The sequence below is a fragment of the Aotus nancymaae genome, unplaced genomic scaffold, assembly GCF_030222135.1.
Source record: "Aotus nancymaae isolate 86718 unplaced genomic scaffold, 86718_ANA_hifiasm-v0.15.2.pri h1tg000059l, whole genome shotgun sequence".
Classification (NCBI taxonomy): domain Eukaryota; kingdom Metazoa; phylum Chordata; class Mammalia; order Primates; family Aotidae; genus Aotus; species Aotus nancymaae.
In genome coordinates, this window is record NW_026988473.1 from 27,556,091 (window position 1) to 27,578,804 (window position 22,714).

The 22,714-nt window shown below is 44.0% G+C and overlaps 1 protein-coding gene across 2 annotated transcripts; it reads left to right on the forward strand.

The window, feature by feature from the left end:
• Positions 1–105: 105 nt before the first annotated feature.
• Positions 106–22,714, forward strand: CD59 (CD59 molecule (CD59 blood group)). 2 transcript variants are annotated; one of them, XM_012452313.2, is made up of 5 exons: positions 121–187; positions 5,230–5,267; positions 10,650–10,734; positions 13,368–13,469; positions 21,370–22,714. In XM_012452313.2, exons 3-5 carry the CDS (start codon positions 10,668–10,670, stop codon positions 21,585–21,587), a joined length of 387 nt encoding a protein of 128 aa, XP_012307736.1. In that variant the 5' UTR covers positions 121–187; positions 5,230–5,267; positions 10,650–10,667; the 3' UTR covers positions 21,588–22,714. The 2 variants fall into 2 exon arrangements, with proteins under 2 accessions (XP_012307737.1, XP_012307736.1); XM_012452314.2 differs by lacking the exon at positions 5,230–5,267 and having other exon boundaries at positions 106–187.

Here is a 22,714-nt window from a genome sequence, read left to right on the forward strand (position 1 = left end):
GGGTGTGAGGGTCCCTGCCGAGGTGTGGCCGCGCGGTGCAGGATCCCGGAGCCTGGCTGCGCCCTGTATCTGGCAGGCATCCCAGGAGGGGCGGGGCCAGGGGCGGAGCCTTGCGGACCGGAGCGAGTGGGTGCGGACTGAGCGCAGAGGCTGCACAAGGCTGGAAGTGGATCCCAGGCGCCGCAAGGTAAGAAGGCCCGAGAGCCTGCTGGGGTTGGGGTGGGCCGAGCCGAGGCAGTGGCGGCGGCCTGTGGGCCCGGGGTAGGGTCTGCGGGGGCTCCCCGCGTCCTCGCTTTCCACGCCCCCTCCCCGCCGGGCGAGCCTCCCGAGGCCTGACGCTTTCGCTCGTCCCCGCGGCCCGGTGTCCTTGCCGAACGCCACTTCATTTTTATCTACGGGGAGGGAGAAGCGGGGAGCTGGCCCCGTCCCCGCTGCCGCGTCCCCCATCCCCTCGGGGCAGCCTCGTACCCGGACCCCCGCCACCGCTTTCTTCTCAAGGGAAGCTGTAGCAGTTTAGAAAAGAGAAAATTCGCCACTGGCGGGGAAAGCCAGCCCTCTGTGGTCCCCGGCTGTTCCTCTCTCCCCTCGCCGTCTAAATGTGGAATTTTGAAAAGTAGATTTTGGGCGAAAAGGACATTTTAAGTACAACGTGATGTTTTGTTCTCGGGTCGGCTCGGGCCGCGCCTTTCTTAGAGTCTGACTGCTGACTTTAAAAAAACAGCATTAGGCAGTGTGCCTTTTAAGGCCGTTTAGCGCTAGCCAGGCTCTCCACTGGCCATTCGGGAAGTATTTAACGGCACTTTATCTTCAGCCGGGCACAGCGGCTCACGCCTGTAATCCCAGCACTTTGGGAGGCCGAGGTGGGCGGATCACGAGGTCAGGAGATCTAGATGGTGAAACTCCGTCTCTACTAAAAATACAAAAATTAGCCAGGCAAGGTTGCACACGCCTGTAATCCCAGCTACTCGGGGGGCTGAGGCAGGAGAATGGCTTGAACCCGGGAGGCGGAGGTTGAAGTGAGCTGAGATCGCGCCACCGCACTCCAGCCTGGCGACAGAGAAGACTCCGTCTAAAACAAAAAACAAAAAGCAGTAGGCTTCACGTCATAGGGTGGTTGAGATGATTGATGGAAAGCGCTTAGCACAAAAGCGGTGCCTGCTAATATTTTAGGTACCCTGCGATCCCTGAACAGTTGTTCAACTTCCCCACTCCTGGCAGTTTACTCAGTTCCCTGAAGAAGGCACAGAGCTGAGTGTTGAGGGAGGTGGCAACGTTTGCCAAAATGTGCCTATTTACATGGCAGTTTATGAAGGAGAGGCAGAAAGGGAGACTGCCTCATCTACAAGTCAAACAGTCCTAAAACTTGTGGCCTCTAATTTTCACGGTGGAAACTAGAAACTGTTTGCTAAACTTAGTTGTAAGGAAAACATCCCATTAGCCGAATGACTTGGGAGATAAAAGCCCAAATAAAATGCATCTTAGGGTGGGAGAGTGGATGCCTAATGGCATTCATCTTTGACAGCTGCTGGTAGAAGCCCTTGAAAAGGAGAGCAAGGAAAATTCTGGGCCATCTCTTTAAGAACCTCAGCCAAACCACCACAGACATTACCGAGCCCAGAAGTGCTTGAGGCTTTGTAAAGGCAAAGACTTGTTTTACCTATGTCCCATATGTTTGTGAAATATCTTCACTAAACCTTGGCTTTGCTTGTGTACTTAACATAGGTGGGGACGTGAGTGCAGAGGTAAGAGAGTCTTTGGAGAGCTAGGGGTTGGCGTTCAGGAACAAACTGCAGGAAAGGCCTTGGTGGGGGAAGCTGTGGATTTGTTTGGTTCAAAGAGTTTTGACCTATTAAGTGGGAGCTGAACAATGAGAACACATGGACACAGGGAAGGGAACAACACACACTGGGGCCTGTCAGTGGGTGGGGTGGGTGGGGTGGGTGGGGGTAGAGCATTAGGAAAGATAGCTAATGTATGCTGGGCTTATTACCTAGGTGGTGGGTTGATAGGTGCAGCAAACCACCATGGCACACGTTTACCTATGAAACAAACCTGCACATCCTGCATGTGTACCCTAGGACTTAAAAATTAATTAATTAATATATATATATTCTGTTCTGGATTGGTTATTCCTGGCATGAGAACCTTGGCTGGCTGGGAGAGGCTTTTCCATTATGATGGGTGTTTTCTCTTTGATTCTTCCTGCTGATGTAATTGGTTCTGTGAACTGAGTGGTTGATACTTGCCTGGGCACCTCAACAGGCTTGGCTAGAGCAGGTACTGTGTATGTCTCCAAGGTGACACGCAGACCTGGAGTTCAGAAGCTCTAGTTCCCAGACACAGCTGACACCAGGTATCTTGTGAGTTACCAGCCGCTGGCAAATAGAAACCAGATCCATTCAGGGTGGTTTTGCGACTAACCTGTTGCCTTAGGACAGGTAATTTCATCCTGCTGGGCGTCCACTAATTTCCTATAAAATAAAGACATTGGGTTTTATTTTGAGGACATGTCTAGCCTTAAAATTCTTCAGCCTTTAAGGCCTCAGGCTCCTAGGAGGAGTAACCATACTCTTGGGCATCTGTGAATTTTGTGGAAACACCACTGATGTAAAAGCTATTCTCTAGTGACCTCAGCTTAACTAATGTATTTCAGAAACTGAATTCACAAGAAGTCTTCTGTCTCCCTACTAGAGAGTGTAACTGTGGTTCTCTCAGAGCTTAGACCTTGGTTTAAATGCTGTTCTATCAGTGGCCAGTGAGGAAGTTGCTAAAATTTAATAATTTTACTTTTTTTTTTTTGAGACAGCCTTACTCTGTTGCCCAAGCTGGAGTGCAACGGCACAATCTTGGCTCACTGCAACCTCCATCTCCTGGGTGCTAGCGATTCAAGTGTCTCATACTCTCATGTAGCTGGGATTACAGGTGGCTAGTTTTTGTACTTTTTAAGTAGAGACAGGATTTTGCCATGTTGGCTGGGCTGATCTGGAACTCCTGGCCTCAAGTGATCCACCTGCCCCAGCCTCCCAAAGTGCTAGGATTACAGGCATGAGCCACCATTCCCGGCCTTATGGTAATTTTCTACTGCTGCTGAAACCACCACAAATTTAGCTGTTTCAAATGCCACACATTTATTAATCTTTCTGTTCTGTAAATCAGAAGTCTGACATGGGTCTCACAGGGCTATAATCAAGGTGGCAGGGCTGCGTGCCACTCTAGAGGCTCTAGGGGAGAATCTGTTTCTGTGCTCATTCAAGTTCCTGGTAGAATATAGTCCTTGTGATTGGAGGACTGAGGTTTTGTTTCTTTGCTGGCTGTCAGTTAAGGACCATTCTTAGCTTCTAGAGGCCACCTATGTGTCTTGGCTTAGGGAACCCTTCGTGTCTTCATCTCACTCTTCACATTTCTTTCCTCTTTTTCTGTCGTCAGTCATGTGTCTTTGACAGACTCTGCTACCTTCTTCTTCCTCTTTTAATGACCTTTGTCATTACATTGGGCCCATTGAATAATCCAAAATAATCTCCTTATTCTCATCTACAGAGTCACTTGCCATGTAAGGTTGCCTATTTTCACAGGTTCCCAGAATTAGGATATAAACATTTTTGGGGAAGAGAGGCATTATTCTACCTACTACATAAGTTAGTTGCATAAATTAGTTCTCTTCCTCAGCCTTGTTTCCTCTCCCTGTAATTGGAGGCAAAGTTAAATTTACCTTATAGTATTATTGTGAGGATTAACTTCAGTTACTGTGTCAAGAGTATCTATCTTAGCAACTGGCCCTTGATATTTGCTCACCAAATGGAAGTTAACACAGGAACAAGGTATATTAGTCCATTCTCGCGCTGCTATACAGAAGTACCTGAGACTGGGTAATATATAAAGAAAAGAGGTTTAATTGGGTCACGGTTCTTTGGGCTGTGCAGACTTCTGCCTCTGGGAAGGCCTTAGGAAACTTAAAACAATTATAGTGGAAGGAGAAGGGAAAGCAAGTACTTCTTACTTGACGGGAGCAGGAGGAAGAGAGCAAAGGGGCAAGTGCTACACACTTTCAAACAACCAGATTTCCTGAGAACTCTATCATGAGACAGCAAGAAGGGGATGATGCCAAACCATTAGAAACCACCGCCATGATCCAATCACCTCCCACCAGGTCCCTCCTCCTACACTGGGGATTAAAATTCAACATGAGATTTTGGCGGTATTTTAGTCCATTTTCATCCTGCTGATAAAGACAACCAAGATTGGGTAATTTATAAAGAAAAAGCAGCTTACAAACACCGCATGTTCTCACTCATAAATGGGTGTTGAACAATGAGAACACATGGACACAGGGAGGGGAACATAACACACTGGGGTCTGTTGGAGGGTTGGGGGCTAGGGGAGTAATAACAGGGGTTGGGGAGGTTGGGGAGGGATAACATGAGGAGAAATACCTAATGTAGGTGACGGGGGGATGGAGGCAGCAAACCACCATGACACGTGTGTACCTATGTAACAATCCTGCAAGATCTGCACATGTACCCCAGAACTTAAAGTATAATTAAAAAAAAAAAGAAAAAGAGGTTTAACAGACTCACAGTTCCACATGGCTAGGGAGGCCTCACAATCATGGCAGAAGGTGAAAGGCATGTCTGACATGGCAGCAGACAAGTGAGAAATATGAGAGCCAAGTGAAAGGGGGAAACCCCTTATAAAACCATCAGATCTTGTGCAACTTATTCACTACCACTAGAACAGTATGGGGGAAACCACCCCAATGATATCTCCCACCAGATCCCTCCCACAACACATGGGAATTACAATTCAAAATGAGACTTGGGTGGAGACACAGCCAAACCATATCACAAGCTCTTGCCTAATGGCTTGCATTCAATGTCATGATCATATGGGCCCTTAAAAGTAGAAACGGCTACTAAATATTTAATCAGAACAGCTTCTTTTACAGCCCTGTTGGAAGAAACATTTCCAACCCAATCTGAAGTAACCTGGCCCTTATGCCAGGTCACTCTCTAACCCAGTGGTTCCTAGTGTGATCCCTGAACCCGCAGATATGCAGCACCTGGGTGCTGGCTCAAAATGCACATTCTCGAGCCTTACACTAGCCCCACTAAATTAAAACCTCTAGGGCTGAAGTCCAATCATCTGCTTAAGAACTCTCCAGGTGATTCTGATGCTCCCTGAAGTTTGAGAACCAATGTTCTGACCCTCTCTTATTTTCTTCCTAATCTTTAGCACTAGTTGGTATAGGAATTGAGACCTGCTTCACAGTGGTAAGTATACTCACCAGTGAATTCCTTAAATGTTATTAGATAATTATTTGATGTGTTAAATACTTTATGTTCAAATTTCTTTGGATTGCACATATATATGTATTTGTGTGTGTATGTATATTATATGTGTATATGTGTGTTTTTATATGTACATATGTAACATATATATGCTTATATGCAGTTGACCCTAAAACAATGCAGGGTTAGGGACACTGCACAGTATCTAGCTTGTGGCAGGGCAGCTAAGAGGGGATGGGGTGATGGCAAACAGTTGCTCTTTCAGACATCCAAAATGCCTCTCTAGTTGATCCTAATTGTCTTTGGAAATTACACAGAATAACCTCTCTCTCTTCCTCAGTGCCCCTTCCTATATTTGAAGATAGTAACTGTCTCTGACTGTACCTTTTCAGACAGAACAGCCCTGGTTCCTTCAGGCATTTCTCCTGGCATCTACAGCTGTTTATTTTGCTATCCTGATAAATTGGAAGAAATTTGGAAATGTGGCATCTAGACTAAAAATATTATTTCCAGGTCAGGTCTGAGGCCAAGATTGTGTCTGCATTTGTCTACTTGCTTGTTTTTTAAACTGCCACATGACATTTTTGTCCACATTGAGGTTTAAAACCCTTGTCTTATTCTTGTATTTTATCATCATATAAAATCATTATTACCACTTTATAAATTAGGAACTGAAGTAAAAGGAGCTGACTGCTTCCAGGATATGTAAATTGGGAGCAAAGTGGGCTTAAAATATAGGTCTGTCTTTCAGGATTAATAGAAAAATCACCGAGGCTTCATTTTTCACAAACGTAAGTGTGTGTGACAAAATAATGGTTTTCAGACAGATGTAGAAAATATATACATGAAACTTTTTTTTACCTCAAAGCAGCCAGTTTTGAGAAGCAGTATATATTTTTTATACCTAACTAGGTTGGGTAGTCCAAACAAAAGTTAAGAAACTATAAATGAAATAGTTACATTGAAATCTTGTAGGCCAGGCACGGTGGCTCATTCCTGTAATCCCAGAACTTCAGGAGGCTGAGGTGGGTAGATCACCTGAGGTCAGGAGTTCGAGACCAGCCTGGCCAACATGGCAAAACCCCGTCTCTACTAAAAACAAAAATCAGCTGGGCATGGTGGCACACGCCTATAGTCCCAGCTACTCAAGAGGCTGAGGCAGGAAAATTGCTTGAACCCAGGAGACAGAGGTTGCAGCGAGCCAGGATCATGCCACTGCACTCCAGCCTGGGTGACAGAACGAGACTCTGCCTCAAAAAAAAAAAAGAAATCTTCTATCATGTTGAGATTTTTCTATGGAAATGTTCATTAAGGAAAAAAATGGATTTAAGCATAAACTGCTTATAATTCTTCCACTCTGTTAACCCACATGATCTAAATTCAGAAAAGATTGATGTATTCCAAACGTGTGTGTGTGGATGGCGGGATGCATATATGTTTTAAAGAAAATAATAAAATAATAGCTATATTTAAACCAGCTTTTTTTCTTAATTCATCGTGAACAGCCTTCCACGCCCATTACTTTTCCTGGCTCTGCAGTTCCCCACCATGGAAGTGTACCAAAATATACTCAATTTTCTTTTCATTGGATGTGTGTGTCACTAAATTTTTGCTATTTAAACAATGTTTGTATAACATTGACTGTTTCTTATTCCTGTGATGAAAGGGCTACTTGGAGCTCCCATTACAGAAATGACTTCAAAGTCAACTTAGGCTCCACCCAGGACAACCTGCCCTTCCTTCCTAAGGTTGGGAAAGACTTGTCCCTACATACCTTCTTTGAGGGATTTTTCAGTTGTGCATTCTTTAGAGGAACTAAAAATCATTCAGAATAGCAATATTATTAGAACAATAGCAATATTATTAGAGCAGTCCTTAGGGACAAACCAACTGTTAGGAGTCCTGAGATGTTTGGAGAGGAGTTGAGTGGTGATGCTGAGTGTATCTTGCATGTAAGTTCTTGGTTTGGATGGAATCGCAGCACTTTGGGTTCATTTACGGGCATGAGGCACTGCGCCCCGCTGAATTGACATACTCTTAAATAGATCACACAGTCTGCAGTGTTGAGTGAAGGAGTACAGGCAGCGGCAGGGAGACTAGGAGACTGTTGCATTGCTGTAACGTGAGGTGTTGGCTTGAACCAAAGTGGTGTGAAACTGGCCAGATTGTAAACATTTTAAAGGTAAAGTCCACAAGATCTGCAGAGGAATGGACAATTGGGTGTTAGAGAATGGCATTAAAGATCTTTTATTTTTTTGAGACAGAGTCTCACTCTGTCATCCAGGGTGGAGTACAGTAGCACGATCTCAGCTCACTGCAACTTCTGCCTCCTGGGTTCAAGCGATTCTCTTGCCTCAGCCTCCCAAATACCTGGGATTACAGGTGTCCGCCGCCATGCCCAGCTGATTTTTGCATTTTTAGTAGAGATGGGGTTTCACCATATTGGCCAGGATAGTCTCGATCTCCTGACCTTGTGATCTGCCTGCCTCAGCCTCCCAAAGTGCTGGGATTACAGGCGTGAGCCACCGTGCCCAGCTAAAGATCTTTTATCTGCACTTAACTTACAGGCACCTTCCTTTTTTTTTCTTTTTTCTTTTTTCTTGAAATGGAGGATGTTTTAGACTGAGGAGTAGTTTTACCAAAAGACAGATGATCTATGACTACTAGAAAAGGAGCATTGTCGTGTGTGGATTTTCCTGATGTTTCTGATGATACTTGGTTTGTTTATTATAGAAAATTTGGGGAAAGGATGGCAAAAATAAAGGATTGAGAAGAAAAAGAAAAAGCCGTAAATGATCTTGCTTAGTGTTAATTACCATCTGCATTTTAGGGCATTTATAAAATAGCCTTAAAACCATCAACTATTTCTTTTTCTGTCTCCCGCCCTCCTCTGCCCCCCATACACATACACACACTCCATATGAACGTTTTGCTCTTGGAAATTCATATCTCCGCAGTGGTTCATAAAGGCCTGGTCTTATTTTGATCGAACAGCCTGACCTTGGCATCTGCACGTAGCTACTTCCTTCCTCTGCTATCTTGGTTTCCCCTGCAGCATGTCATGGGATCAGCCATAGCAGCAAGCAGCCAGTTTTGTGGAACTGAGGCTAAGGCTTGACACTCCCCACCCACCCAGAAAACGGAGGGCTGCCTTAGATTTGATGCCTGAGGTCTCCCCTGCTCATTGAATGCAGGGTGTCTCTCTGGCTTCCACACCTCACGCCCTCACCTGTCTGACTTCCCACCCTTCACCCCACAACACTCCTTCCCCATGCAGTTTCTTCCTCCAGTAACCTCATGACTTCTCAGTAACACTGACAGTGGCCACAGCTTTTTGAGTGCCATCTTTGGCCAGGCTTTGTGCTTTGCAGTACACATAACTGTCCCCATGCTTACTAGCCAAAGCGTGGAGATCAGAGGTTAACATACAGCAAAGAGGTGGCAGGGCCAGAACTATCTGGCCTTGTTCAGAGGCCTCCAGACTGGACTGGAATGCCTGTGCCCTGAACACTTTCATTGTGTCCTTCCTGCTTTCTTAGCAGGCCAGTTCTAAGGTACTCATCAAAGAACAGCTCCCTGTCAGGGACCCTGTGTGTTGTGGAAGTGTGATTTATGTCAAGGACCATTCCAAGGGAAGCATCCTGAGCCTGCAGCTCCTGCCATCCGGACACTTTTCCAGTGCCTAACCCAAGTCAGGAGATTCCTTCCCTCCTCCTTCCACAGGGATAACATCGTAACTATGTTGGGTTTTTGTTTGTTTAGAGACAGGGTCTTGCTCTGTCACCCAGGCTGGAGTGCAGTGGCACAGTCACAGCTCACTGCAGCCTTGACCTCCTGGGCTCAAGTGATCCTCCCACCTCGGCCTCCCAAGTAGCTGGGGTTACAGGTATATGCACCACACCAGCCTAATTTTTAAAAAATGTTTTTATTTTTGTAGAGACGGGGTCTCGCTATAATACCCAGGCTCCAGGATCATGCTATGCGTAACTTTTAGGAAGTGTCTGGAGCTCTCTGTTGGGGGACCTCAGAGCAATACCTTCCTCCCCCTGCTCACTTGCAGCAGTTCCTCGTGGACTGGAGCCCTGTTTAACTTGAGTCTGTAACTCACCCTTCCTACTCAGAAACCCCTGACAATGGGGAACCGAGAAGGTGGCTGGCATGTGCTGGAGCCCAGGCCCCAGGGAAGGTCCACATGGGGGATGGTGTCCCATAGCAGGCTGTAGGTTTCAGAGCCCACAGCATGGTAGGGAGTCATCAATGTGTCAGGAAAGGCCAGACCACATTGTCTTTATTCTGGTTTCTCACGTATCATAAAGCCACCTCTTTCTCACCTCCACCACATCCATCCCAGGGTTGACTCACTGAGCATTTTCTTCTATGGACAATGTCAGACCCTGCCCTTTTCCTGGAACTTCTCAGTCCTCCGCTGGCCTGTACCGGCAAATTCTGTCAAGCTGTGACAAGTGATGATTTCGTAGCCCCAGGGAGCTCTGCATTTCTAACTTAGAGGAGGGTAGGTGACTCACCCCTCCAAGAACCCCATCTGTCTGTCTTGGCCTGTGGGGCTCTGGAAAATAGAATATGGAGTATCCTGATTTACAGGCGCTGCCACCTCCTTATTTCAGGATGGGTTCAGGGATGTAGGGTTGGAGGGAGATTTCTTAGTTCTGCTGTGGATGCTTTGTATCTAGGTAAGTTCAAACCCTCCCTGTGTCTTGGCTTCTTTACTAGGTAAAGTAGGGTTGGAGGCATTTCTTCTCACCTGATGCTATCGCTACACATCTAGGCATTTGTGTAATGGAAACTTACAAAAGTGCCCAATACCTCTCTTCATATCCCCAAAGACAGCAAGGAAATGAACCCATTATACTTCTTACAGTGGGGAGAGAGAGCTTCTGGGTATGCTAAGCCATTGCTCTCTGTTCTGCTGCTAAATGCATGCTGGTGCCTTCCAGAGTCACCCCTTTGGTCCGATTCACTTAGTGCTGTGGCTCAGAGAAGTGGCCGTCTGTTTCAGCCAGCAGCTTGGGGTGGGGACAGTAGAGTGGGAACTGCAGTGGCTGTATGAGTCAGTTTGCGCATGTTCTCACTTGACTCACTGACCCTGATGGGGAGGACAGTGTTACTCCCATGGCATGGTGGTGCACACTGGGGCTTATAGGGACTGAGCCTACTCAAGGGTATGTGGTGCTGTGGGTTAGAGCTGAGGTGTGGCCCAAAGATTCCTGACTCTGAGCCCAGTGTGCCTTGACTCCCCCTTAATACTCCTCTCAGAAGCCTCCTTGGCCTTCCAGCCCCTGGTTTTGGAGACAACCAGCAGTCATTTGTTGGTTCCTGACAGTCCTTCCTATCCCTTCCTTCCAGGTTCTGTGGACAATCACAATGGGAATCCAAGGAGGGTCTGTCCTGTTTGGGCTGCTGCTCGTCCTGGCTGTCTTCTGCCATTCAGGTGAGTGCTCCAGTCTCAGGACACAGATCTAGGCTGCCTTGGCCATGAAGTCCCTTCTTAGGCCTCAGTTTCAGCCCCAGCTCCTCCTCCAGGCCTGGCTTTGGTTCTTTTGACTTCCAGTGTTACAGGTCTGGGTTTGTATGACAGCTCCTTCCTATGTTATGACCTTGTCCTCAGTGGGGCATCTTCCTGAGTTACAGCCCATCCTGAGTTACAAGGTGGCTTTTGGCAGGGGTACAAGTGGCTTCAACACTCAGCGGCTGAAGTTTCACCCCTGTCACCATAAGCTGCTTGGGGATACCGGTGGATGCCATTCTTAGAGTGTTGTGCAAGTCCCTTTGGGGCACCACTCTGCTTAGAGCCATCTGAGCTCAGTCCTTCTGCTCTTGGGCTCCTCCCATGTTTTAACGATGATGAGGGTCATAGTGACAGCAGCAGCAGCTAGCTAACCCTGACAGCATTTATGTGCCAGTCACTGTTCTAAGCATTTTACATGTATTTGCTTATTTAGTCCTCATGCCAACTGGATAGAGTAGGTATTATTTTTATCCTTGTTTTACAAGCAATAAGATTGAGACCCCCAAAATGAATAACTTGTCAAATAACACGCACAAGTGGTATGCTGGAATGTGAGCACACAGTCTGGCAACAGAGTCCCTGCTCTTCCTTCCTGCTCCAGGCCACCTGTCACTGGGCCACCCCTTCCCCTCACCCACCCATCCCCTGGTTTCTGAGGGGAAATTGTGTGCTTCTGAGTCAACTTCTGTAGCAGTGGAAACACGTGGTAAGGATCAAATGCGGTTGTCTGCCTATGTCATGTTGGTATAACATGGCTGCTGGTGGTTTTTATTTTTTTTTTAAATATGGTTGGTAGGGGGAGCAGAAAAGGAAGTAGCAATACAATGAGCAATTTTTAAAAAGATCTCCATGCCATTGTAGCATGTCTTATAATATTAGTAGCAACCATATATTGACTGCTTATTGTTTACTGGGGACTGGGCCAGAGCCTGTCTTTTAAATCTGTCCAACCATCCCAGGAGGTCAGTGCTGTTACACCCATATTACTGCTGAGGAAATGAAGGCAAAGTAGTAACTTGCCCCAGGACACACTTTAACATGCTCTCCCTTTCTGAGCAGAAAGAGAAGTCACGACACCCCTCCTTCTTCACCTCCCCTAATTCTAGCCAGGGTTCACTGTAATGCAGTTCACCTGTGTTACAACACTGCCTTTTTTCTATAATGACTTTTTATTCATTTTTCTTTGTTCCTTCTTTTTTCTGTCTCTGCTGCTTAAATCGGAATATTTTCTAAAATTAAAATAGCCCAGTGACATCCTACTTCCAGCAGTCTGCATTTGTTTATGGAGCAAGCTTGGGACCATCAGCTTCTCCATGACAGGTCTTGGGGTGCTCTTCAGCCCTTCCTCAGAGAATTGAGATGTGAAACTCACATGCCTGCAGATGAGAGGCCTTCTTTGCTGCTGCCCAAAACCCTGCAGGGAACCTTCCTCTGAACTCTGCCTCTTGCAGCCCAGGGGAAATCTCATCTACCCTGGCTTACTGGCTAAAATATCAAACAGTTGTCCACTGACCTACTGCTTGCTCTTTTTTTTTTTTTTTTTTTTTGAGACAGAGTCTCACTCTGTTGCCCAGGCTGGAGTGTACAGTGGCATGATCTTGGCTCACTGCAACCTCTGTCTCCCAGGTTCCAGAGCTCAAGCCTAGGCTGTCAGTTCTAAAACCCAAGCTTGGTTTAACCACGATGTTCTTCTAATTGACCTGAGTGGGAAGAGAAGGAAACTCTAGATTATGGGGGAAACTGAGGTCAAAAACAAGCAACAGGGCCAGGTACAATGACCCATGCCTGTAATCCCAAAACTTTGGGAGGCTGAGGTGTGTGAATCATTGGAGGTCAGGAATTCCAGAACAGCCTGGCCAAGATGGTGAAACCCAGCCTTTACTAAAAATACAAAAATGAGCCAGGCATGGTAGCATGTGCCTGTAATCCCAGCTACTCAGAAGACTGAGGCAGGAGAATCGCTGGAACCTGGAAGACGGAGGTTGCAGAATAGAATTCATTTTAGGGGGATAACCATTTGCTTAATTGGGGTTCAAAATTAGTGTTCTCTGTCATCAAATCAATTGCAGATGTTCATCTATTAATACTGATCTATGATGACATTTTACTTATTTCATCTCTGAACATGAATTTTCAAGCAGATAGGTATTGTCAGATACTGATCATCAACCCACAAGTATGTGATTTAATTGGGCATATTCATTGCTTGGAAGACACTTACAGAATTCTGTTTGTTTTTCTCGATACTTTCCTCTTAACACATCATTACATTGCAGATTAATCTTCTTCCAGTTGCAGGTGAGGAGGAAGCTTCTCAATTGCACAGTTAGATGGATTTTCAAATGTGGATATTTTCTTTGTGCTTGCATCAGAGTCCAAAAAATGTTGTTGGAACTTTAGTTTGAGTTTGGGAAGATATAACCGATATACATTTGTGCGGGAATGGAAGCATACCACAAGTTGCTGACTTTGGGCTGATATTAATGGAGATGGTGGGCTGCCAGGGGACAAATCAGTGTTGCTTTAAGAGATCCTGACTTTCTTCCTGATTCTAGGTAATAGCCTGCAGTGCTACAGCTGTCCTTACCCAACCACTCAGTGCACTATGACCACCAACTGTACATCTAATCTTGATTCGTGTCTCATTGCCAAAGCCGGTAAGAGCCTCCCCTGTCTGTCTCCTAAATGTAATGGGGTGATAAGAGCCTGGGAAAAAATTGTGCCACTGTAACTCTCATTAGACTTGCATCAAGTAATAGCTTCCATTTATTAGCATCAGGTGTGTATTGAGCACTAAGCACTTACTCCATGCATTTTAAACTTTATGTTTCGCACTCCTCAGGGTGATCTTTTATTCCCATTTGATAAATGTGGAAACTGAAGCTCAGATTAGGCAACAAATTATGGTCAAGTAACCACCTCAGGATTTGAACATGGAAATCCATCTGATTCCAAAGCTTGTGTTCTTTTTTTTTTTTTTTTTTTTTTTGTGGGGGACTGTCAAAGCCACCCTCTTTTTTTTTTTTTTTTTTTTTTTTAGAAAGAGAGAGAATAGGAAGGAGAAAAAAGGAAGAGAAAGAGAGAGAGAGAGAATGGGGAGGAGGGAGAAGGAAAAGAAAGAGGGAGAGAGAATGGGAGTATTGCTTTCTTGCCCAGGCTAGAATGCAATTTAGTAATGGGTATTGAAAACCTCTTTTATACTGATAATTATACTTAATGATGTAATCAGGAAGGAGTAAGGGAAGAAGATAACAAACAAACAGCCAACCAATATTTAATTTAAACCTATGAAATGCTATGCGATTACTGAGGAGTGATTTACTTCCAATTATATAGTCACCTTTGGAATAGGTGTGAGGTGGTAATGTATGTTTTGTGTATTTGAAGTGGAGAGTACTATAAATATTTATTAAGTTTACTTGTTCCGGGTCTGAGTTCAAGTTCTGAATATCCTTGTTAATTTTCTATCTCGTTGATCTATAGAATCGTTAGCTCTTCTTGTTGCATTGATCCTTTTGCCATTATGTAATGTCATTCCTCGCCTCTTTTGATCTTTGTTGCTTTAAAGTCTACTTTATCAGAGGTGAGAATTGCATCTGCTGCTTTTTGTTTATTAGTTTATTTTTACTCTCTGTTCGATTGGTAAATCTTCCTCCTTCTCTCTGAGTCTTTGTGTATTGTTTCATGTAAGATGGGCCCGGATGCAGCATACCGATGGGTTTTGGCTTTTTATCCAATTAAAATATATGTAAGTTTAATACCAGCATTTGATGCTAGCTGGCTGTTTTGCCCATTAGTTGATGTGAATTTTTTATTGTGTTAAAGTTCTTTGCTTTTTGATATATTTTTGGAAAGGCTGATATTGGTTGTTCCTTTATATGTATAGTGCTTCTTTCAGAAGCTCTTGTAAAGCAGGCCTGGTGGTGGTGAACTCTCTAAGTACTTGTTTGTTCGCAAAAGATTTAATTTTTCCTTCGCACATAAAGCTTAGTTTGGCTGGATAGGAAATTCTGGGTTGAAAGTTCTTTTCTTTAAGGATGTTAAATATTGGTCCCCACTCTTTTCTGGCTTGTAGGGTTTCTGCTGAGAGATCTGCTGTAAGTCTGATAGGTTTCCCTTTATGGGTAACCTGAACTTTCTCTCTAGCTGCCCTTAGTATTTTCTCCTTCATTTCAACCCTAATAAATCTGGCAATTATGTGCCTTGGGGTTGGTCTTCTTGAAGAATATCTTTGTGGTGTTCTCTGTATTACCTGGAGTTGAATATTACCCTGCCTTGCCAGGTTGGGAAAATTTTCCTGAATGATATCCTGAAGAGTATTTTCCAACTTGGATTCATTCTCTTCATCACATTCAGGTACACCTATCAAACGTAAATTAGGTCTTTTCACATAGTCCCATATTTCCTGGAGACTTTGCTCATTCCTTTTCATCCTTTTTTCCGCATTCTTGTCTTCTCGTTTCATTTCACTGAGCTGGTCCTCGACTTCTGATATCCTTCCTTCCGCTTGATCAATTCGACTGTTTAAACTTGTGCATGCTTCGCGAAGTTCTCGTGTTGTGTTTTTCAGCTCCATCAATTCACTTATATTCTTCTCTAAATTGTCCATTCTCATTAACATTTCGTTAAACCTTTTTTCAAGGTTCTTAGTTTCTTTGCATTGGGTTAGAATAAGTTCTTTTAATTCACAGAAGTTTCTTATCACCCACGTTTGGAAACCTGCTTCTGTTATTGGAATACCGGTGTAATCTATTAAGCCTTGTTCCGTTACTGATGAGGAATTGCAATCCCCTGTAGAGGGAGAGGCATTCTGATTTTGAGTATTCTCTACCTTTTTACGCTGGTTTCTTCCCTTCATTATATATTTGTCCGTCTGTCGTCTTTATAATTACCGACTTTCTAACTGGGTCTCTGACGTCCAACTTGTTGATTCCCTGCGCCGAAATCTGAGCAATCCACTGAGCCGGCCAAAAGAGCGGTGTTAAGATTGATGGTGCTTTTCTGCCCGGGAATATCCGGACTCTGCACCAAGAACTGGCGTGCTAAGGCACCAGCAAAACCGCCACGCCGGCCACAAGAGTCGCCCTGGCGACCCGTGGAGCTCCTCCACTGGGAATTTCGTGGTCCATGAGCAACTAATATTCGTCTGAAAGTGTGGCGTCCTCTCGTTCTTTGCGCTTTCACTGGGAGGTACGTGCCCGAGCTGCTAATCATCAGCCATCTTGGATCTCCGACAAAGCTTGTGTTCTTTAACAGCGGCCCTGTGCTGCCTCCCAAACCTTGGAGAACCTACTGTGTACCCAGCAAAGGGCTAGGAGCTAGGGATGCAAAGATAAAGAAAGGATGCTTATCATTACAATTATGACAAAGGCCTGTTTGGCTGTCCCAAATGACTTCTCGTATGCCTCTGTCTCATTCCATGGGGTATCTGGTATAGGCGGAGTCCTGAGGAGACTCAAGCTGAGCTGAAAGAGCTAGTAGGAGGTCAGAGGGCTAAGAGGGGAAAGGTGTTCTGCAAGGGGCAGCAGGTGCCAGGGCTCTGTGGCCTCAGAGCGAGGTGCTCATGAATGCGGGGGTGGGGAGTGCTAACAGGCACAACAAGTCCTGTCCAATCTGCATTTTCCAAATTGGTGGAAATATTGATGTAATATTCACCTCCATCAACCCTGTTAAAATACAATTTAGGAAGTGGTAGACAGAGGAAAGAAACCAGCAAAGACATGCCCTCTGTTCTTGCTGGGTATGGTTCTGGATAGAATCAATGTGTGCAAACGATGCCAGCAAGGAATAGCAGTTTGAGAGTGTTCTCAGTGTCCAAGGTAAAACCCTCAGACTTACATTTCTAAGAGATTAATAATAAAAACACTCCTTAAGGTTATTTGTACTTTTAGACCTTCTACACAAACTGCCCCCAATGTCACCATCAAGGAATGGTGAACATGTCAGGTAAACTCAGAAAAGCCTTCGGACACACACAGGTTCAGAAAAACTTAAAGAAGATTAACTTCTCCAGAAAGGAGAAATCCCTCAATAAGTAAAGACAAATTATAGTTACCCTGTCTACAAAACCAGGAACATCTGATAATTTTGATCTCGATTTCTGGATTACAGCTAAAACTCCAAGCCCTCCATGCAAGGTTATTGATTCTGTAGGGGACCAGTCCCTCTGCCTCCATTGGAAGACCATGTTTATTCACTGTTAGTATAGAAAGTGTGGTAAGGCCCTTAGAGAGAATGTGGTCATTATTTTTGAGCAGAGAAGACCTGGCTCTTTAACTTGATCAGCTGTGTCTCTTGGACTCCTCACTACTAAGTATGATTAAACTAAGTATAATTTCCAAATAAGACAGTAAGGGCAATTACCACATGTTGAATGAATATTAGAGCAGCAGTGAGGAGCTCTGACTTCTGTCCTGCCACCAGCTAGCTCTCTCCACCTCTGTTTCTCATTTATGAAAAGTGTGTATTGGACAGCAGAGGTAGGGAGGAGAGGAGAGGAGAGGAGGTCAGAGCCAAGATCTTTTTCCAGTTCTTAAGTCCCAAAATTTCTTATAAATGGTTAATGTAAACAACAATGGACAATGAGACACACCTATTAAAATGACCAAAATCCAAAACACTGAAAACTCCAGATGCTGGTGAGGATGTGGAACAATGGGAACTTTGTTTTTTTGTTTTTTGAGACAAGGTCTTAGTCTGTCGCCTAAGCTAGAAGGCAGTGGTGCAATCTCGGCTCACTGCAACCTCTGCCTTCAGGGTTCAAGTGATTCTCATGCCTCAGCCTCCTGAGTAATCAGGATTACAGGCATAAGCCACCACACACAGCTAATTTTTGTATTTTTAGTAGAGATGGGGTTTCACTACGTTACCCAGGCTCTCTCAGACTGCTGGCCTCAAGTGATCTGCCCGCCTCAGCCTCCCAAAGTACTGGGATTACAGGCGTGAGCCACCACGCCTGACCAAAATTAAAAAGTTTCTAAAGTGAAGTGACAGTAAGCTAGGGTTGATTTTTTTTTTTTTAAATAAGCTTAGTGTGGACTAGATGTATGGTATTTAAAACATCTACAGTAGCGTACAGTAATGTCCTAGGCCTCACATTCACCCACCACTCACTGACTTCCAGTCCCGCAAGCTCCTTTCACGGTAAGTGCCCTACAGAGGTGCACCATTTAAAAAATCTCTTGTACCATATTTTTACATACCTTTTATATGTTTAGATGTGGTTAGATACACAAACAAGCTGGCTGCTAATTCAACCAATATTTACTGGCATCGTAGCAGCATAAATCATGGAAGTATAAGACATGTTAAATATACTTAGTTTTGAAGGAGCCGCTGATGACAGTGCCGTGTGGTCATTGCTGTAATGACATTCTGAGCAAGGGCCACAGTTAAGGGTGCCTATGACGACTGAAGACTGTTGGTTTTAGATGGACTTGAGTCAAAGTCTTCCAAGAGTGGGGAGGAGAAAACCTCTAACACCCCAGGGACTCTGATTTAATCCACTTTTATGTGGGTAATTCTGAGGCTGGCTTTGGTGAGAAGATTACCATCGTAAGGCTGTTGTTTGAATATGATAATTCAAGTAAAGCACTTTGGTACGCTGCAGGACACATAGTAAGTGATTAATTAGCAGCAATTATTAATAAATTACTGTCTGTTCTCCCCAAGCTGCTAGGCTTCCCTAATTAAAATTCTGATAGCTTTAAAGCTTTTCAAGTTCCAGTGCTTAATTACTATTCCATAAAGCAGTAACTTGTCCTAATCACCAGCAGCTATACAGTATTAGAAGCTTCCACTTATTTAGTTAAGACTCAAGCGGCCAGGCGCGGTGGCTCATGCCTATAATCCTAGCACTTTGGGAGCCTGAGGTGGGTGGATCACGAGGTCAAGAGATCGAGACCATCCTGGTCAACATGGTGAAACCCTGTCTCTACTAAAAATACAAAAATTAGCTGGGCATGGTGGCGCGCGCCTGTAGTCCCAGCTACTCGGGAGGCTGAGGCAAGAGAATTGCTTGAACCCAAGAGGCGGAGGTTGTGGTGAGCCGAGGTCGCGACACTGCACTCCAGCCTGGGTAACAAGAGCGAAACTCCATCTCAAAATAAAAAAAAAAGGAAAGCCTGGCTGGGCGCGGTGGCTCACGCCTGTAATCCAAGCACTTTGGAGGCCAAGGTTGGTGGATCACCTGAGGTTGGGAGTTCAAGACCAGCCTGACCAACATGGTGAAACCCCATCTTTAAAAAAAAAAAAAAAAAAAAGACTCAAGCAAGTACAGCTATTTCTGGATACTCTATCTGGACTCTGCCACTTGACCAAACTTCATTAAATTCCAATCGAGATACCCATCCCCTCTGAGGAGAAGGACAGGACATTTAATGCCTGCAGTTATAAACTGAGAAGTGTTGTGTTCCAAGCTATGCGTGGAATTGGGTAAATTCGTTACAAGCCTGAAATAAGGAAGTATGCAACTGCATTTTTTTCTTTCCAGCACAGAAGATAAGAAAACAATTCCAGGTCAAGGACAAATACCTTCTTATACCCCAGTATCCGGCACATAGGCACTCAGTTATTTTTTGGAGAAGAAAATCTACCATAACGCCACTTTGTCAACTAATACATTTTTCACCTAACATGCTTTTTCTGAATATTAAAAAACCACGATAAGGTATTTGGACTGTATACTTCTGGCCTTTATTTTCCTGTGTGCCCAAGAATATTTTTCCAAAAATGGGACCACGATGGCATGTTCTTGTGGAAACTTTTCCTGTATTACTGAATAATCCAATTATTTTAAAAATGAAGTTTCAAATATTTAAAAAGTAAATCATCCAGTTGGCAAATTTTTAAAACTCAATCATTACAGAAACATTAACAAAGTATACTCTTCCATGATGATAACACCATTAAATTACTTGGGAATCCTTCCAGAGAAAAATGAATGTGCTTACCTCAATGTATATATGCTTTATTTACACAAATGGGTCACATTCTATACACTGTTCTACATCTAGGGTTTTTTAATTGAGATATAATTTACATACCAGAACATTTACATTTTTAAGTGTATAATTCAGTGCCTCTTAGTGTATTTACAAGGTTGTGTGACTATTGCCACTAATTCCAGAATCTTTCTGTCACCTCAAAAAGAAACCTTTTAGCAGTCAGTCCTCATTCCTCCCTCCCGCATGCTGGAGCAGTCACTGATCCACTTTCTGTCTTCATGGATTTGGCTCTCCTGGGCACTTCATATGTAAGGAATCATACAGTATTGTGGTGCTTTCTGACCGGCTCTTTTTGGTTGTTATTTTTGTATTTTATTTTTATTTTATTATACTTTAAGTTGGGTTACACATGCAGAACGTGCAGGTTTGTTATGTAGGTATACATGAGCCATGGTGGTTTGCTGTACCCATCAACCCATCATCTACATTAGGTATTTCTTCTAATGCTATCCCTCTCCTATCCCCCAACCCCTGACAGGTCCTGGTGTGTGATGTTTCCCTTCCTGTGTCCATGTGTTCTCATTGTTCAACTCCCACTTATGAAAGAGAACACACAGTGTTTGGTTTTCTGTTCTTGTGTTAGGTTGCTGAGAATGATGGTTTCCAGCTTCATTCATGTCCTGCAAAGGACATGAACTCATCTTTTTTTATGGCTGCATAGTATTCCATGATTTATGTGCCACATTTTCTTTATCCAGTCTGTCATTGATTGGCATTTGTGTTGGTTCCAAGTCTTTGCTATTGTGAACAGTGCTGCAGTAAACATATGTGTGCATGTGTCTTTATAGTAGAATGATTTGTAATCCTTTGGGTATATACCTAGTAATGGGATTGCTGGGTCAAATGGTATTTCTGGTTCTAGATCCTTGAAGAATCACCACACTGTCTTCCACAATGGTTGAACTAATCTACACTCCCACCAACAGTGTAAAAGCATTCCTGTTTCTCCACATCCTTTCCAGCATCTGTTGTCTCCTGACTTTTTAATGATCGCCATTCTAACTGGCATGAGATGGTATCTCATTGTGGTTTTGATTTGCATTTCTCTAATGAGACTGGCTTTTTTTTCACTAAGCATAATGTTTCCAAGGTTCACTCATGCCGTGGCATGTATCAGTACTTCATTCTGTTGTGGCCACATAATATTCCATTGTGTGGAGATACCACATTTTGTTTATCCATTCACCAGTTACTGGACATAGGGTTGTTTCCACTTTTTAGCGATTTTGAATCATGGTACCATGAACATTCGTGTGCAAACTTGGTGTGAATGTTGTTTTCAATTCTTTTAAGTATATGCACTCAGGAGTGGATTTCTCGGTCAAATGGATAACTCCATCTTTAACTCTTTGCAGAAATGCCATATTTGTCCAGAGTATCTGTACCATTTTACATTCCCATCAACAATGTTTGAAGGTCATCAGTGTCTAGGTCATCAACCTAGATGTCTCTACTTGCACAGGATACATTCTAAATAGAATTAAGGGTCCAAAGGCAGATACAGAACTCTCCCCACTTACTTTCTTACCCTTGTGTGTGTGTCTCCCCACAGGGTCACGAGTATATTACCGGTGTTGGAAGTTTGAGGATTGCACTTTCAGCCGCGTTTCAAACCAATTGTCTGAAAATGAGTTAAAGTATTACTGCTGCAAGAAGAACCTGTGTAACTTTAATGAAGCGCTTAAAAATGGTGGGACAACCTTATCAAAGAAAACAGTCCTCCTGCTGGTGATCCCATTTCTGGTAGCAGCCTGGAGCCTTCATCCCTAAGTCAACACCAGGAGAGCTTCTCCTCAGCTCCCATTCCTGTGTAGTCCCTTTCCCTTGCCGCCACAGTCTAAAGGCTTGATATTTTTCAATTGGATCCTGTTGGGAAAGAATAAAATTAGATGGAGCAACTTGGGTAGGATAGAGGGGCTCTGGGAGATTTTGAAGACCAGTCCTATTTGTAGGGAAGCCCCACTTGAAGGAAGAAGTTTAAGAGTGAAGTCAGTGTGACTTGAACTAGATTACATGCTGCTTCCTTTGCTCTTGGGAGGACCAGCTTTGTAGTGACGGCTTGAGTCGATTCTCTGCAACCCTCAGATATTTTCCCTCTGGCTCCTTGGGTACAGTCAATTAGCATCATTAGTACATTTTTGGAGGGTGGAGCAGGAGTGTGTGAGCATTCTTTCTCATATGGAACACTTTGATAAACTTCAGGGCTCCCTTATTGCCATGGAGGCATGCCAAATGTTCCATATGTGGGTTTCAGTCAGGGGCAACAAGATCCTTCATGCAGGGCTAGAGGACTTCTGGCAGGGAAGTGGGCAAGTGTTCCAGATGATGAAAACTTAGTGAGGTACCAGTAGCTGAAAGTTGAGTTTTTCCCTGTCTTTAAATTTTATATGGGCTTTGTTACCTTTCACTGGAAAAGTGTAATAGCATACATTAATAGGGTTTTAAAGCTATTTTCTCTCCTTTTAATTGGAATGGTGGGATATCTTGGCTTTGCCACACACAGTTACAGAGTGGACACTCTGTGCTACATGTAACTAGCAGTATTAAGTGTCCTTATTTTAAAATGTTACTGGTAGGAAGGCCGTTCACGTATGTGTGAATACAGTATGAATGCAATGGGAACAGCCTTTGGGGTTGCAGTTTGAGACTTCCAAAGGCCATTCTTAATAGCAACAGATCTGCAAGGGTGTGTTTTATTTGTCTGCATCCAGCCTCCTGTTAACTCCTAGCCGACTTAGCATAGTTGTATAAAATACCTTTGTAAGGGCTATTAGCACAGTCACAGATGTTTGAGGCTTTCAGAAGCTCTTTCTATAAAATGATGCATACCTTTCACAAAGGCAAACTTTTTCCTTTTCCCTGTACACTCTAGTGAATAAATCTCAAGATTCAGTAGA